General features: G+C 50.1%; 1 protein-coding gene and 1 long non-coding RNA gene across 2 annotated transcripts in view; both read left to right on the top strand.

Annotated features, from left to right (window-relative positions):
- Nucleotides 1–2,013, top strand: part of PYCR2 (pyrroline-5-carboxylate reductase family, member 2) — a 4,013-nt gene extending 2,000 nt beyond the window's left edge. Inside the window, 3 exon segments of the mRNA XM_010852867.1 lie at nucleotides 281–417; nucleotides 604–767; nucleotides 1,329–2,013. Coding sequence (XP_010851169.1) covers nucleotides 281–417; nucleotides 604–767; nucleotides 1,329–1,494 — 467 coding nt within the window. The 3' untranslated portion in view covers nucleotides 1,495–2,013.
- Nucleotides 2,014–10,469: 8,456 nt separating this feature from the next.
- LOC104997893 overlaps nucleotides 10,470–12,818 on the top strand; it is a 3,106-nt gene continuing 757 nt past the window's right edge. Inside the window, exon 1 of the long non-coding RNA XR_826372.1 lies at nucleotides 10,470–10,586. This is a non-coding gene — a long non-coding RNA (uncharacterized LOC104997893). The remainder of the gene's footprint in view (nucleotides 10,587–12,818) is intronic.

Below are 12,818 nucleotides of genomic sequence, written 5' to 3'. Positions count from 1 at the left end.
GCCTTGGTGGAGGACGGGCAGCTCCTGGAGCAGCTCATGAGCAGCGTGGGCTTCTGCACGGAGGTGGAGGAGGACCTGATCGACGCCGTCACAGGGCTCAGCGGCAGCGGGCCTGCCTATGTGAGGCCCTCATATACTCAGCCCTCTGGGGACCCTGGGATGCAAGATGGGCTGGCAGGCAAGCCTGGGCTGGGGGTGTCGCCCACCTCTTGGGTGAGGCTGTCTGGTGGAGGAGGTTGACCCTTGAAGCTAGTTGTCAGGAAAAGACCCTAGTATGTGCCCCTGAGTACCTGCAGCCCCGGGGCTCAGTGAGTGTCTTCACAGGCGTTCATGGCCCTGGACGCGTTGGCTGACGGTGGGGTGAAGATGGGCCTGCCACGGCGCCTGGCCGTCCGACTGGGGGCCCAGGCCTTGCTGGTTAGTATCTTCTCCCTGCGTGTTCTGGACCCCGGTGTGGGGATGGGATGGGATTCTTAGGGCTCTCTGAGCCAGGGCAGGGCTTGGTGGGGAAGCTAGGGTAGGGATTGGGGAGGAGTGGGTTTGGAGAAGCTCATCCCAAGGGGCACCTGCAATTTTCTCCTCTAATGGCCCTTCCTGCCCTAGGGAGCTGCCAAGATGCTGCTGGACTCAGAACAGCATCCCGGCCAGCTCAAGGACAACGTGTGCTCCCCTGGGGGGGCCACCATCCACGCCCTGCACTTCCTAGAGAGCGGGGGCTTCCGCTCCCTGCTCATCAATGCGGTTGAGGCCTCCTGTATCCGAACACGGTGGGTCGCTCTCCTTTTCCACCCAGGCCCTCCACTTGGAGCCAGCCCCGTGTGGGCTGTCAGTGTCTTACACGATCTGCCTTCTGTGGTCCCATTAGCAGTGCTGGAGTCTGCTCTGTTAATAACCCACTTATTAGACTCTGTTAGCTTAAGGGTTTGCAGGCCTTACTTCATGTAATTCTTACACAGTTCTGATAACTGAGGTTTAACTTTGATTTCCAGATGAGGAAGTTGAGGTTTAGAGATAACAGCTTTCCCAAAGTCAAACAGCTAGTAAGTGATGGAGGTAGGATTAGACTTCAAGTCTTTGACCTCCAATTCTGTGATTTTTTTTCCCCCACTCTCTCTCTCCCTAGCTGATCACAGATACCACTTGAAGCTCTGCATCCGTGTAGTAAGCCATACTTAGTTAAATAGCACTTCTGAGAAGTTTCGGGGAGTGTTTGGTTTGGGGTTCTAAGTTCGGGTGGTATCAAGTCAACAAGGGTTGGGGTTAAGTGGATGGGGAGACCTTGTGTATCTAGCTCTAGCTCCTTCAACCTCTTGGGGTTTTGCCTGCAGAGAGCTGCAGTCCATGGCTGACCAAGAGAAGATCTCCCCAGCTGCCCTCAAGAAGACCCTCCTGGACAGAGTGAAGCTGGAATCCCCCACAGTGACCACACTGACCCCAACCAGCTCAGGGAAGCTCCTCACGAGAAGCCCAGTCCCAGGAGGCAAGAAGGACTAAGGCAGCCTGGGTCTGCTCTCCCCTGTGTCCAGAGCCCTCGGCTGCGGGGGCTCAATCAGCTTCAGGTCCTCATGATAAACCTCCTTCCGTCTGTTAGACCCAGCAGCGCTGGTTTCCCCTCCTGTCTCGTGTTAGAAGATGCTCTGAGGGGTGGCTGGAAACCAGATGCAGCCCTGCAGACCTCACACAGTTGCAGGAGAGGGCGGCTGGGACTCCATTCAGAGGCCCAGCTGCGTAGGCAGGCCTGGTGACCTTCAGTGGATGACCCCTTCAACTGGGGTCCTCCCACTGGAGCCCACAGCAGGGTCAGTTTGTTGCTGAGTCAAGGTGTACGAAACATGACAAGGACTTTTTGAATTGGTAAAAGGAAAAGAAGTGAGTCACTTAGAATTATCACAATCAGAAATGCACATCTTAGACTGTGTTATATTGAACTCTTGCTTCACAGGTATACCATTGAAAATGTGTTATTCAATGTTGCTAAGTTTGGCTGCTTTAATAAAGTTTTATTTTTTATTACCTTGCTTTTCTTATGCTTAATCTCAAATCATCATCTTAGAGAACTCGAGTTCCTTGCCAGGTGTTCCTGGCTTCAGCAGGAGGGCACTATCTATAGGCAGGAAGTAGGGATGAGAAGAAATAAGGGGCCAGGCCCTGACAGCTGAATGACACTCTGCTCCAGCCCAGCCCCAGGTCAGGTGGGCCAGTGCTCATCCCCAGTCTGTGGGGGCGGGGAGTGGGCGGCATCCCAGACAGGAGGAAGCTGCCTGCCTTGCAGTGGGCCAAGCACTGCATCAGATCCAGACACGTGCCCTCCAAGGGAGGAACTATTCTTTTCCTCACTTTATAGAAGATACTGAGGCTAGAGGAGATGAGCGACTTACCCCAGTTGAGTTGCTGGTCAGTCCTGTGGTTTCCCTGTGCAGGCTGTAGGCCTGGTGCTCTTCCCCAGCAGCACCTGCCTGTGGCTTTGGCTTCAGCAGCAGCTCTGAGTTCACGTCTTAATTTCCACCAGTTTTAACTAGGTGACCACGGAGAAGTTACTGAGTATCTCTGACCACAGGATTTCATCCCTGTAAATACAGAGGTCATCCTTCAAAAGGTTCTGGTGAGTATGAAATGAGACCATGTGGAATGGCTCAGTAGAAACATCTAGAACATGTGGACCCTGGTGCTGGTGGAGCTCGTCCTTCACCCTCCAGTGAAGAGGGAGGGCAGCTGGGCTCCAACTTCAAACCCGTGAGCCCATGGGGCCAAAGTGACAAGTACAACAATACTGAAAACTCATCTTTAAGTGCCTCATTATACAGCAGCCCCTTTGCAAACCCTCTACATAAAGTTTCATGGCTTTAGGTGCTAGACTTTTTTAAGAGTAAGAGGTTAAATAAGTGGCCCCTAAAGATGTTAATAGACATCTCACCAAGGAAGATTTACAGATGGCAAATAAGTGCGTGAAGAGATGCTCAACCCCATTAGTTATGAAAGTCAAGTGTTAATTGCTCAGTCATGCTCAACTCTGTGACCCCATGGACTGTAGCCCACCATACTCCTCTGTCCATAGACAAGCATACTGGAGTGGGTTACCATTTTCAATCAAAGCCCAGTGAGATAACACTTCACACCCACTAGTGTGGCGCTTCATTAAAAAGGATAATGACAAATGTTGTCAAGGATATGGAGAAGTTAGAACTTTTGTGTATCTCTGGTGGGGATGTAAAATGGTGCAGCAACTTTGGAAGACAGTTTGGTAGTTTCTCAAAAAGTTAAACAGAGTGGCCAGGCAATTCCACTTGTAGGTATCAATCTGAGAGAAGAAAATATATCCACACAAAAACTTACACATGGATATTATGGCAGCATTACTCAAAACAGCCAAGAATCGAAAATAACCCAAATGTTGAAAAACCGATGAAAGGATAAACTGTAATACACACAATGGGTATTATTCAATAATAAATGAGAAATACATATGCTACAGGCCTTCCCAGGTGGCTAAGTGGTAAAGAATCCACCTGCCAATGCAGGAGACACAGGTTCAATCCCTGGGTGGGAAAGATCCCCTGGAGGAGAGCATGGCAACCCACCCCAGTATTCTTGCCTGGGAAGTCCCATGGACAGAGGAGCCTGGAGGGCCACAGTCCATGGGATCGCAAAGGGTCAGACACAACTGAACCAACTAAGAATGCAGGCAAAATCAGATTATGGAGATGGTTGCAAAGACCTGTACATTGTTGTCAAATTGTACACTTAAAGTGATGAATTTTATGGTATGTAAGTTATACTTCATAAAGCTTTAAAAAAAGGAAATATGTTTCCCTAGTTTAATTAGCTAGGAAGTGGTACCAGGACTCAAATCCATGTCTGATACCAAATTCTGTCCTTTATGCACCAAGCCTGCTGACAAGCTGTATTAGGTGACAGGATACTGTCCCCTCATCTCCTCCACCCCCTGCAGGGTCACCCCCCTCCCAGGCCTAAATCCACCAACATACATTTACTGAGGACCTCCTAACCGCCAGGCCCCAGTCATGCCTGGTATGAGTCCACCTGGCTCAGGTGAGTCCTCACCTGCTCAGGAACCCCCTGCCCTTTGCTTCTGATCTTTGACCAGGTATGTACGGTCAGGACTAGGTTTCACTCAGGATGTCTGTGGCCCCAGTCCTCCAGGGCATGAGTAAAGAGGGCCTCTCTAGGGAAACAGTTCCAGTCACCTTTCCACAGGGCCTCAGGCCTGCCACCTCAGTTGCCCGCCTTCTTACAGGGCTGACTGTCCAGGGGCCGGAGACGCAGGCAGGCAGAGCCAGGGCCGGCAGCTCCCAGTGGACACCCTGGCCAGAAGGTCCGGAGCGTGTGGCCTGAGCCACCAGGAGAACACCCAGATGCCCCCTGCAAACCTTTTAGGAGCAAGAGCTGGTGTTGGAGGTCAGTGCAGCCTTTCAAGAAGCGTGCTGAACGCCCTCTGTGCCGAGTGCCCTGCGAGGCCGGGGTGTGCCCTAGTCAGTGAGACTCAGTTCTTGTTCTGAATTGCACAAGGGCCGAGGACAGGTGTGGACACAGGAAGGAGAAGTAGAAAACATGAGAAGGCAGAGGAAGAGGCAGCACGGAGACAGGTAAAGAGTGAGGAAGGGGCCAACCAACCCTCTCCCCGCACCAAGCCCTCCCTGTTCCCCCAACTATGGGAGCAGCCGGGCCTAGAGCGGGTGCAACCCCATTTCATAACTGGCTTCTCTCAGGACATCAACCCCCAGCACTCCTGCATCCATTGCCTCAGTTTTGCTCTCCTGTGAAATGGGGGCATGAACCTCTGGCCCAGATGTTAGCAATAGTTACTTTGGGGAAGTGGGATTGAGGTTACTTTCTTGCTTAATTTCTTTCTTTATTTTGCTTTAGATTGTTGCTTACGATAAGCAGACAGGATCTCCATGGTTGAAAGACTGAAAACTGAAAAAAAAAGAAAGACTGAAAAATGTTTTCACCAATCCCCACCAGCAGGCCATTTGTGGGACACAAACATACCCTCCTTCATCCTTGTTCTCATGTGACCGTCAGTTACTAAGCAACTCTCTGGGCAGGCACACAGGAGAGCCTGCCTGGGCCTCTTCCCTCAGCATTCCCGTGGTGTAGACAGGCCTTCCTCTGTATCTAAGTTCTTAAAGCCTTAACCTGTGCTTGCTTTCACCAATAAACCAGAACGTAGGCAGAATGGATATCGTGTCAATGTGAGATCAGGAGTGTTCTGAAAATAAAATGCACCTTTTCAAGGTCTAACCCTGAGTGGATGGTGTGCTACCTTTACGTAAGAGATGGGGAGGGAACTTTGCTGGTGGTCCAGTGGCTAAGCCTCTGAGCTCCCAATGCAGGAGGCTGGATTTGATCCCCATTCAGGGAATTAGATCCCATGTACCATAACTAAGAGTTTGCATGCTGCAACTAAGACTGGTACAACCAAATAGATAAATAAATTTTAAAAATGAAAGTGGGGATACAAAATTGGGTGAGGAAACCCTCAAAGGCTACACAGACACCAAGAAGCGAGGTACTGGGGGACAGAGGGAAGGAAGCAGATGGGGGCAGGTGCAGGAGTAAGATATCTCATTATAATCCTTTCTGTACTGTACGGATTTAGGAATCGTATGAAGGTGTCACCTAGTCACCAAATACATCCTGCAAACCTTCAGGGGCTGCCAGGCTGCCCCGGCTGTGCAGTGCTCTAGCATGACACATCTCCTTGAGGTGGTCAGTCAGGGCTGGCACTATCGGAGTGCCCCACTCTCGTCTTGAACTGCATCCAGGAACACTCTGGGCATGAGCATGTCCTCCTTGGCAAAGGTAGACAGATGGGTCTTCTGGGCATCAGTCTCTTTCTTCCACCTCAGCCCACCTTCTGGGTCTCGAGCCCTCAGGATGGGCTGGAGCCTGGCTCTAGGCTCCTGTGAAACCACTGACTCCTCTCTAATGACACCACGTCCGTCGCGTGATAATCATGTTTTCCTGTCTGGTTCCCCCGCCAGTTTGGGTGCTTCCAGCGGTCGGGGACGGGCTGGGCTGTAGACCATCCCTCCTGGTCCTAGAGCTTGACATTCAGTAAATGCAGCTGAATGAATGCCTGCAGTCATAATGAATGAACGACATCTCTCCTGCTTAAATGTCAGTTTCGGCTGTATAGCATAGGGAACATAGTCAATATCTTTTAATAACTTACAATGGAAAATAATTTTTAAAATAATATACATGTGTATGTATAACTGAATCACCTTGCTGTGCACCTAAAACACTGTATGTCAACTATACTTCAATAATTATATATATATATATATATTTTTTTTAATGTCAGTTTGGGCTATTTCTTGCTGTGCCTCCTGAGGCATCTGGTTTACTGAGGTGAAAGCCCCATGCAGCTCATAGCCTGTCTCTGGATCTGGTAATCCACTGTTTGTTGGGCTACCACTTCCTCTTATTCAATCAGTGAGTGTTTACTGAGCACATGTGAGATGCTCCTCTCATGCCTGATTGGCTGGGATGTGAGGGACACAGTGAATTTCTATCCTCGCCACTCTGTCTTGAGGCCACCTCAGTTAGTGCACCCTGTCCCTCCCCCAGGGCTACCTGAGAGCTTTTTCAGCATGAGGACACCTCAAAGGTATCAGCCATTTCATATGGCTTTGGAGTCCTTTAGATAAGAGGGAAGCACCTCAGGAATGCTTAAGTAAAAAGGGACAGGAATGGAAATCAATTTCCTAACAGTTTTCAATAGGACTTCCCTGGTGGCTTAGACAGTAAAGAGTCCTCCTGCAATACAGAAGACGCAAGTGACATTTGTTTGATCCCGGGGTCAGGAAGATTGCCTGGAGAAGGGAATGGCAACCCACTCCAGTATTCTTGCTGGAGAACTCCATGGACAGAGGAGCCTGGCAGGCTACAGTCCACGGGGTCGCAAAGAGTCGGTCGGGCATGACTGAGAGACTAACACACTTTCTACATGGATAAATGCTCTCTTCCTTGAAAATAAAACCAGAAATGCACTCGGTGGGCTGCAGCAGTAATACTTTTGATGAGACATCAGAGACTTTTCTTATCCATCGAGGTATGTCAGTAGCGGTGACCTGGAGATGCTGAGAAACCTCTGCACCTCTCAGTTTCCAGTCACCCTGAATCAAAGGTCTGGGTTCTAATCTTCACTGGCCAGATGACCTCATGCAAGTCATTCATCTGCTTTGATTTCAATAGATTATTATCCATTAAAATGGAAAAATAACACTAATGGTCTGCGCTTCTCCCAGGGTGGTCTCTGCTTCAGGTAAAGCCTTAGTGAAGCCTGAGTCACAGCACAGCCCGGTGGCACCTTGGCAGATGACAGCATTGCCCTGACATGGAGGTCTGTGTCCCGCCCCCCACCTCTCACCCCCAACGTCCTCCTCTCCCTCCCACCTTGCCCCTTTCTGCAACCCCACAAGGCAAGGTTTCCCCTTTCCTGAGAAGGGAAGCCTGGTCAACATTTCTTGTCAAGCAGCATTTTATTTATAACCTAAAACAGAAACTTCCTTAATAAACTAACATATTTTCTTCCTAAGTACCAGGCACTCTATTATATGTGCAATACAAGTGATCTCATTTAATCTTTAAATGAATAATTATGATGTAGTTACTATTTCCCCATCTTATTTATGGTAACACTGAGGTTTAGAGCTGGTATGAACAAAGCCAATGAAGGGAAAAGCCTGGATGCTAGGAACCAAGATCCTTTTTCTGAAACACTGAACTGTCCTGCCTCAGCCGAGCACGGCTGCCCTCACTGACTGACCTAGATGAGGGGTCTTCCTGCCGGAACAAAAGGAATGACCAGAAAACTAGGCTGGGTAGGGATGCAGGCAGGGGATAAAGTGTAGGGGTCCCTGGCAGGTGCCTGGGAAAGGAACCCAGAACACAGCAGGGTCAGGACTGGCCTCATTACAGCCTTCACTGGGGATGAAGATCTTGTTTTGAGGGTACCAAGCCATTGGGAGACCCTCTCAGAGAAGTAAACATTTTAATTTTTCATTTTAGTATGGAAACTAATCTGTCATTTTTAATTAAGAGAAAGGAAATGAGCAATTATTTATTTATGGCTTCCTTTTCCAAAGCCATTGCCCACCTCTCCCCCAGAAGGCTCCCCTTGCCCAACACACGTGGGCCTGTCCCCAGGAAGCCCCGCCATACCCCCCTGTTCACACCACCTCCTCTCCTGCAGATGCCTCCCGTCCCCCTGGCTCTTCTGCCCCATCTCCTTCCCCTGCTCCCAGCCCTTCACGGGTCCTTAGCATCCTGGACCCCACTCTGTTCGTACTTCACTTATGAACACACTACTTTGCTTGTTAGTGGTGCTATTGAGCTGGCAAGGTGCTGTCACCCATCACGTCCAATAGGATTCTCACAGGATCTTGAGAGGCGGTGGGGAGGTTATGGGCACCCCCATCTCAAACAGGAAGAGCTAAGGCAACGGGGAGGATCCGAGGCCAGAATTGCAGCTATTGGATTCCAAGTCCTCTTTCCAGTTTTCCCCCACTCATTTCACAGACGGGTTCTCAGCAACAGTAGGTAGGTGGCTCCTAAAGATACCCTTTACAAGGTAGGCCCAGGAGGAAGCTTGTCCTGGCTGCCCAGACCCATCCCGACCGCTCGGCTGCCTAGGAAAGGCTCCCAGCGCCACTAGAGGGCGCCAGACGCCAGCCGCTGAGCACCCAGGCTGTGTGATTCCTGCTGTAAAAGCCGGAGCGCCTGTGCCCTGGGGAAAAGCCGGTCATAGGCATGGATTCAGCTTGGTGCGTTGCGTGCTGGCTGCAGTATATGATTGCATGTATTCACGTAACAAAGCAGCTTAGTATTGGTACGGAGGGAAGCACCTGCATCTTCTGCTGGGCAGCCTTAGCCCTCTTCCCCTCAGCATCATCTTCCCTGGTGGGAAAAGCGAGAAACCTGGATGCCCACACCTGGGTTCCTCCCCTGGGCGTCCCAGGCACTTTCTCAAGGGCCCCAGGATGCAGGCTTCTCAGAGGTCATCTCAGTCAATACACACCATACACAACAGTCTTGCTCAAGAAGAAGCCTTGAATAAATAAGTACTTGGCCGCCTGATGTAAAAAGCCAACTCATTGGAAAATACCATAATGCTGGAGAAAATTGAGGGCAAGAGAAGAAGGAGATGACAGAGGATGAGACGGTTGGATAGTATCACTGACTCAATGGACATGAGTTTGAGCAAACTCTGGGAGATGGTGAAGAACAGGGAAGCTTAGCATGCTGCGGTTCATGGGGTCACAAAGAGTCGGAAACGACTTAGCGACTGAACAATGGGATGTAGTGTACAACATGATGAAGGTAATTAACACTGCTGTACCATTATAAATGAAAGTTAAGAGAGTCCTAAGAGTTATCATCACAAGGGAAAAATGTTTCCCTATTTCTTTAATATCTTATGAGATGATGGGTGTTCACTAAGCCTATTTCATGATGTGTGCTGCGCTCAGTCGCTCAGTCGTGTCCAACTCTTTGGGACCCCATGGGCTGTAAACTGCCAGGCTCCTCTGTCCATGGAATTTTTTTCAGGCGATAATACTGAAGCAGGTTGCTGTTTCCTGCTTCAGGGGATCATCTTGGCCTAGGGATTGAATCAGCATTTCTTGCATCTCCTGCATCAGCAGGTGGATTCTTTACCACTGTGCCACCTGGGAAGCCCATTTCATGATGTATGTAAGTCAAATCATTATATTGTTCACCTTAAACTTACGCAGTGCTCTATGTCAATTATATCTCAATAAAACTGGGGAGAAAAAAGTGGCTTTGAGAGTCAGATTATTCAGTGGTCCTGTGGCCTTGGGCAAGTTACTTACCTTCCAGGCTCCTATCTGCTGCATAAGGATGATAACAGTCCCCACCTGGGAGGGTTGAGATGAGGATTAGATGAGATAAAGGGCTGGGCTTGGTGTCTGGCAGGAGGTGAGAGCTAATGACTGGAGTTTGCTGTTATTTTTACTACAATCGTGCAGGAATCTGAAACTCAGGGAAATTAAGCAGGACAGATCCAGAGCCAGGGCCTGGTGGAGCTCAGGCCCAAGTGTGCGCATGGTCCCTGTTCCCTGGGCACCACTGGCTCCAGACCTGGTTCTCAAACCAGCCTGTCACCTGCCTTTTTGTAAACTAAGGGAAATGTAGAGGAAACTAGCATTTTCATTTCCAATCTTGTTACCCTTGACTCTCGAAAATCTGGGCCCCAGACCTATCCTTCCCCATACGCCCCTCACTGTGCTCACCCTATCTCCGCCACTGGAAATGGCTTCTCCTTGTCTTTTCCACTTCCGTAAATGTGGCAGATCCTCATCTCCAACTTAAAACCTCAGAATCAGCGATTCCAAGCTTCAGCAGTGTGGGAGCCACTGCCCAGGACTTGAGAAACAGTTGTTGAATTGAGCTGACTGTGGTCACAGCCAACATTCCCAGGTATCCATGGAGATAGACCAGAAAAAAGATGAAGACCAGACAAGAATACCTGCGTGATGACCAGTCAATGTATGTTCATGTAGAGCTCATTGTGGACCCAGAAAACGCAAATTGTTCAGGTACGGGATGCTCTGTGGTTTGGTGTCAGTATCCCAAGCCACACAGGGCAGAGAGGGTGGCTGGCTCTCCTGTTACCCTGTGCCTCCTCAGCTGTGTGAGGATTCAGTGGGAGGAGGCGCACGAGGCACTTGGCTTAGTTCGAACCACCTGCTTCTTTCTGCCATTCATTCATTCAATCTGCTCACCAGGGGCACCACTGTGTGCCCAGCCCCGGAGCAGCAAATGTTATCAGACCTGGTCTCTTCCTGCCCTGATGGGGTTCCTGATCTAGCAGGGAAATAGACACAAGTCACTGCAAACTCCAGACTACAAGGTGATAAATGCTCTGATGGGGGCAGTGAAGCACCCTGGGAGCAGAGAGGTGTTTGGAAATCTGATGAAGGAAGGGATGTTGGCGATGGTTCTTGAAGGATAACAGGAGTTCTCCAGACAGAGGTGGCTACAAGCAAAAGTGGACTAAGGAGTGATACCGGGGTGACAAGCACTGCCTGTGTCCAGGTCTGGAGGTGGACAGAGGCCCAGCAACTCTCACTTGGCAAGTGTGAAGGGTGCAGGGCTGGACGATAGGCGGGAGACCGTCTACGCGCTGCTCTGTGTAGACGCGGGCCCACTGAAAGCAGGAGCAGCCGGGGAGATTTTAAGCAGGAAGGGATCAGGTCTATGTTTGCTAAAGAAAGGAAATTCTGGAAGCCTCTGGGAACTGTAACTTGAGCCTTGCCGCTATCTGGGGAAAAGACGAGAGACCAGCTGAAGAGGGTGATCCACCGGCTTAAGGATCCCTCCCTCACTTCCCTCAACACACCCCCTTCTCCAGTAGCTGATTGTTTAAAAATCAATTTGTTTAATGAAGGTGCAGATAAGCTGAAGCTCCATCCCGCCCACAGGCTTCCTCCAGGCTGCCTGTTCAATGAGGAGAGCATAATGGCTGTTGTTTAGTAGGTGCTGGATAAGGATTGTTGAGCTAATGAAGCAAACACAGGTCAGCTCCAGGAGTGGGGGAGGCACGTGGCGGGAGAGGGTGTGGAGGCCCCTCCAAGACTCCCGGCTTGGTGGCTCTAGGAACCGACCTGGGAAAAACTGGGTCAGGTTTAAGAGAAATAATAAAAACAACAGCTGCCATTTGTTGAGTCCCAAGTAAGGGTCAAACCCAGGGCTAGGCCTTTACACAATTCTTCCCAGATCGTTGCATGCACCTCTGTTGAGTGGGCATTCTGATCCCCACTTTTACAAGAAGGAAATCGAGGCTCACCTGTTTGCCCTAGGGCTGCAGTAGAGGCCAGAGCCTGTGTTCACCCCTCTCTGCTGTCAGGAGTTCCACTTGGGGTGAGGCAAGGGTGAGGTGGAGACCTCTGAAGAGCAACCTCAGAAGAAGCTTCTAGAACCAGATGTGGATTTGCAACCCAGTGCCATACATTAGAGCTAAACAGAGTTGGAGCTTTGTGGGCATCTGTGTGAGAAAAGCAAAATATTAGCTTGCTAGGGCCACTCTAACTAACCACTGCAGACTGGATGGCTTAAGCAAAAGGTGTTTATTGTCTCATAATTTTGGAGGCTGGAAGCTCCAATTTGCGGTGTCAGCAAGGTCTGTTTCTTCCTAGGCGGGTAGACATTTGCCTTCTTGCTGTGTCCTCACAGGGCCTTCTCTGCATCTGTGTCCTATGGTGGCTAAAATATTCGTTCATTCTTTTCTTGTGAGATGGCTGTAATAGCGCTTGTGTGCATGCCAAGTCGCTTCAGTCGTGTCCAACTCTTTGCGACACCATGGACTGTAGCCCGCCATGCTCTCTGTCCATGGGATTCTGCGGGCAAAGAACACTGGGTGGGTTGCCATGCCCTTCTCCAGGGGGAATCTTCCTGACCCAGGGATCGAACCTGCGACTCTTATGTCTATTGGCAAACTGTATTGGCAAACGGGTTCTTTACCACTAGCGCCAGCTGGGAAGCCCCTAGTAGCACTTGGTTGTCTTTAACTTCTTTTGAAACAATTTTGTAACATTGTATTGTGACAGTTGTCCTACCAGCATGCATTAAAAAAAAAAAATTGATGAGTCAAAAAAATTGACTGCTGCTAATCCTATGGACGGAGGAGCCTGGTGGGCTGCGGTCCATGGGGTCGCACAGAGTCGGACACAACTGAAGCGACTTAGCAGCAGCAGCAGCAGCAAGTCGCTTCAGTCATGTCCAACTCTGTGCGACCCCATGGACGGCAGCCCACCAGGCTCCCCCGTCCC

This window comes from Bison bison, unplaced genomic scaffold (genome assembly GCF_000754665.1).
Source record: "Bison bison bison isolate TAMUID 2011002044 unplaced genomic scaffold, Bison_UMD1.0 scf7180017864317, whole genome shotgun sequence".
NCBI classification, from domain to species: domain Eukaryota; kingdom Metazoa; phylum Chordata; class Mammalia; order Artiodactyla; family Bovidae; genus Bison; species Bison bison.
This window is presented reverse-complemented; position numbering and strand designations above follow the sequence as displayed.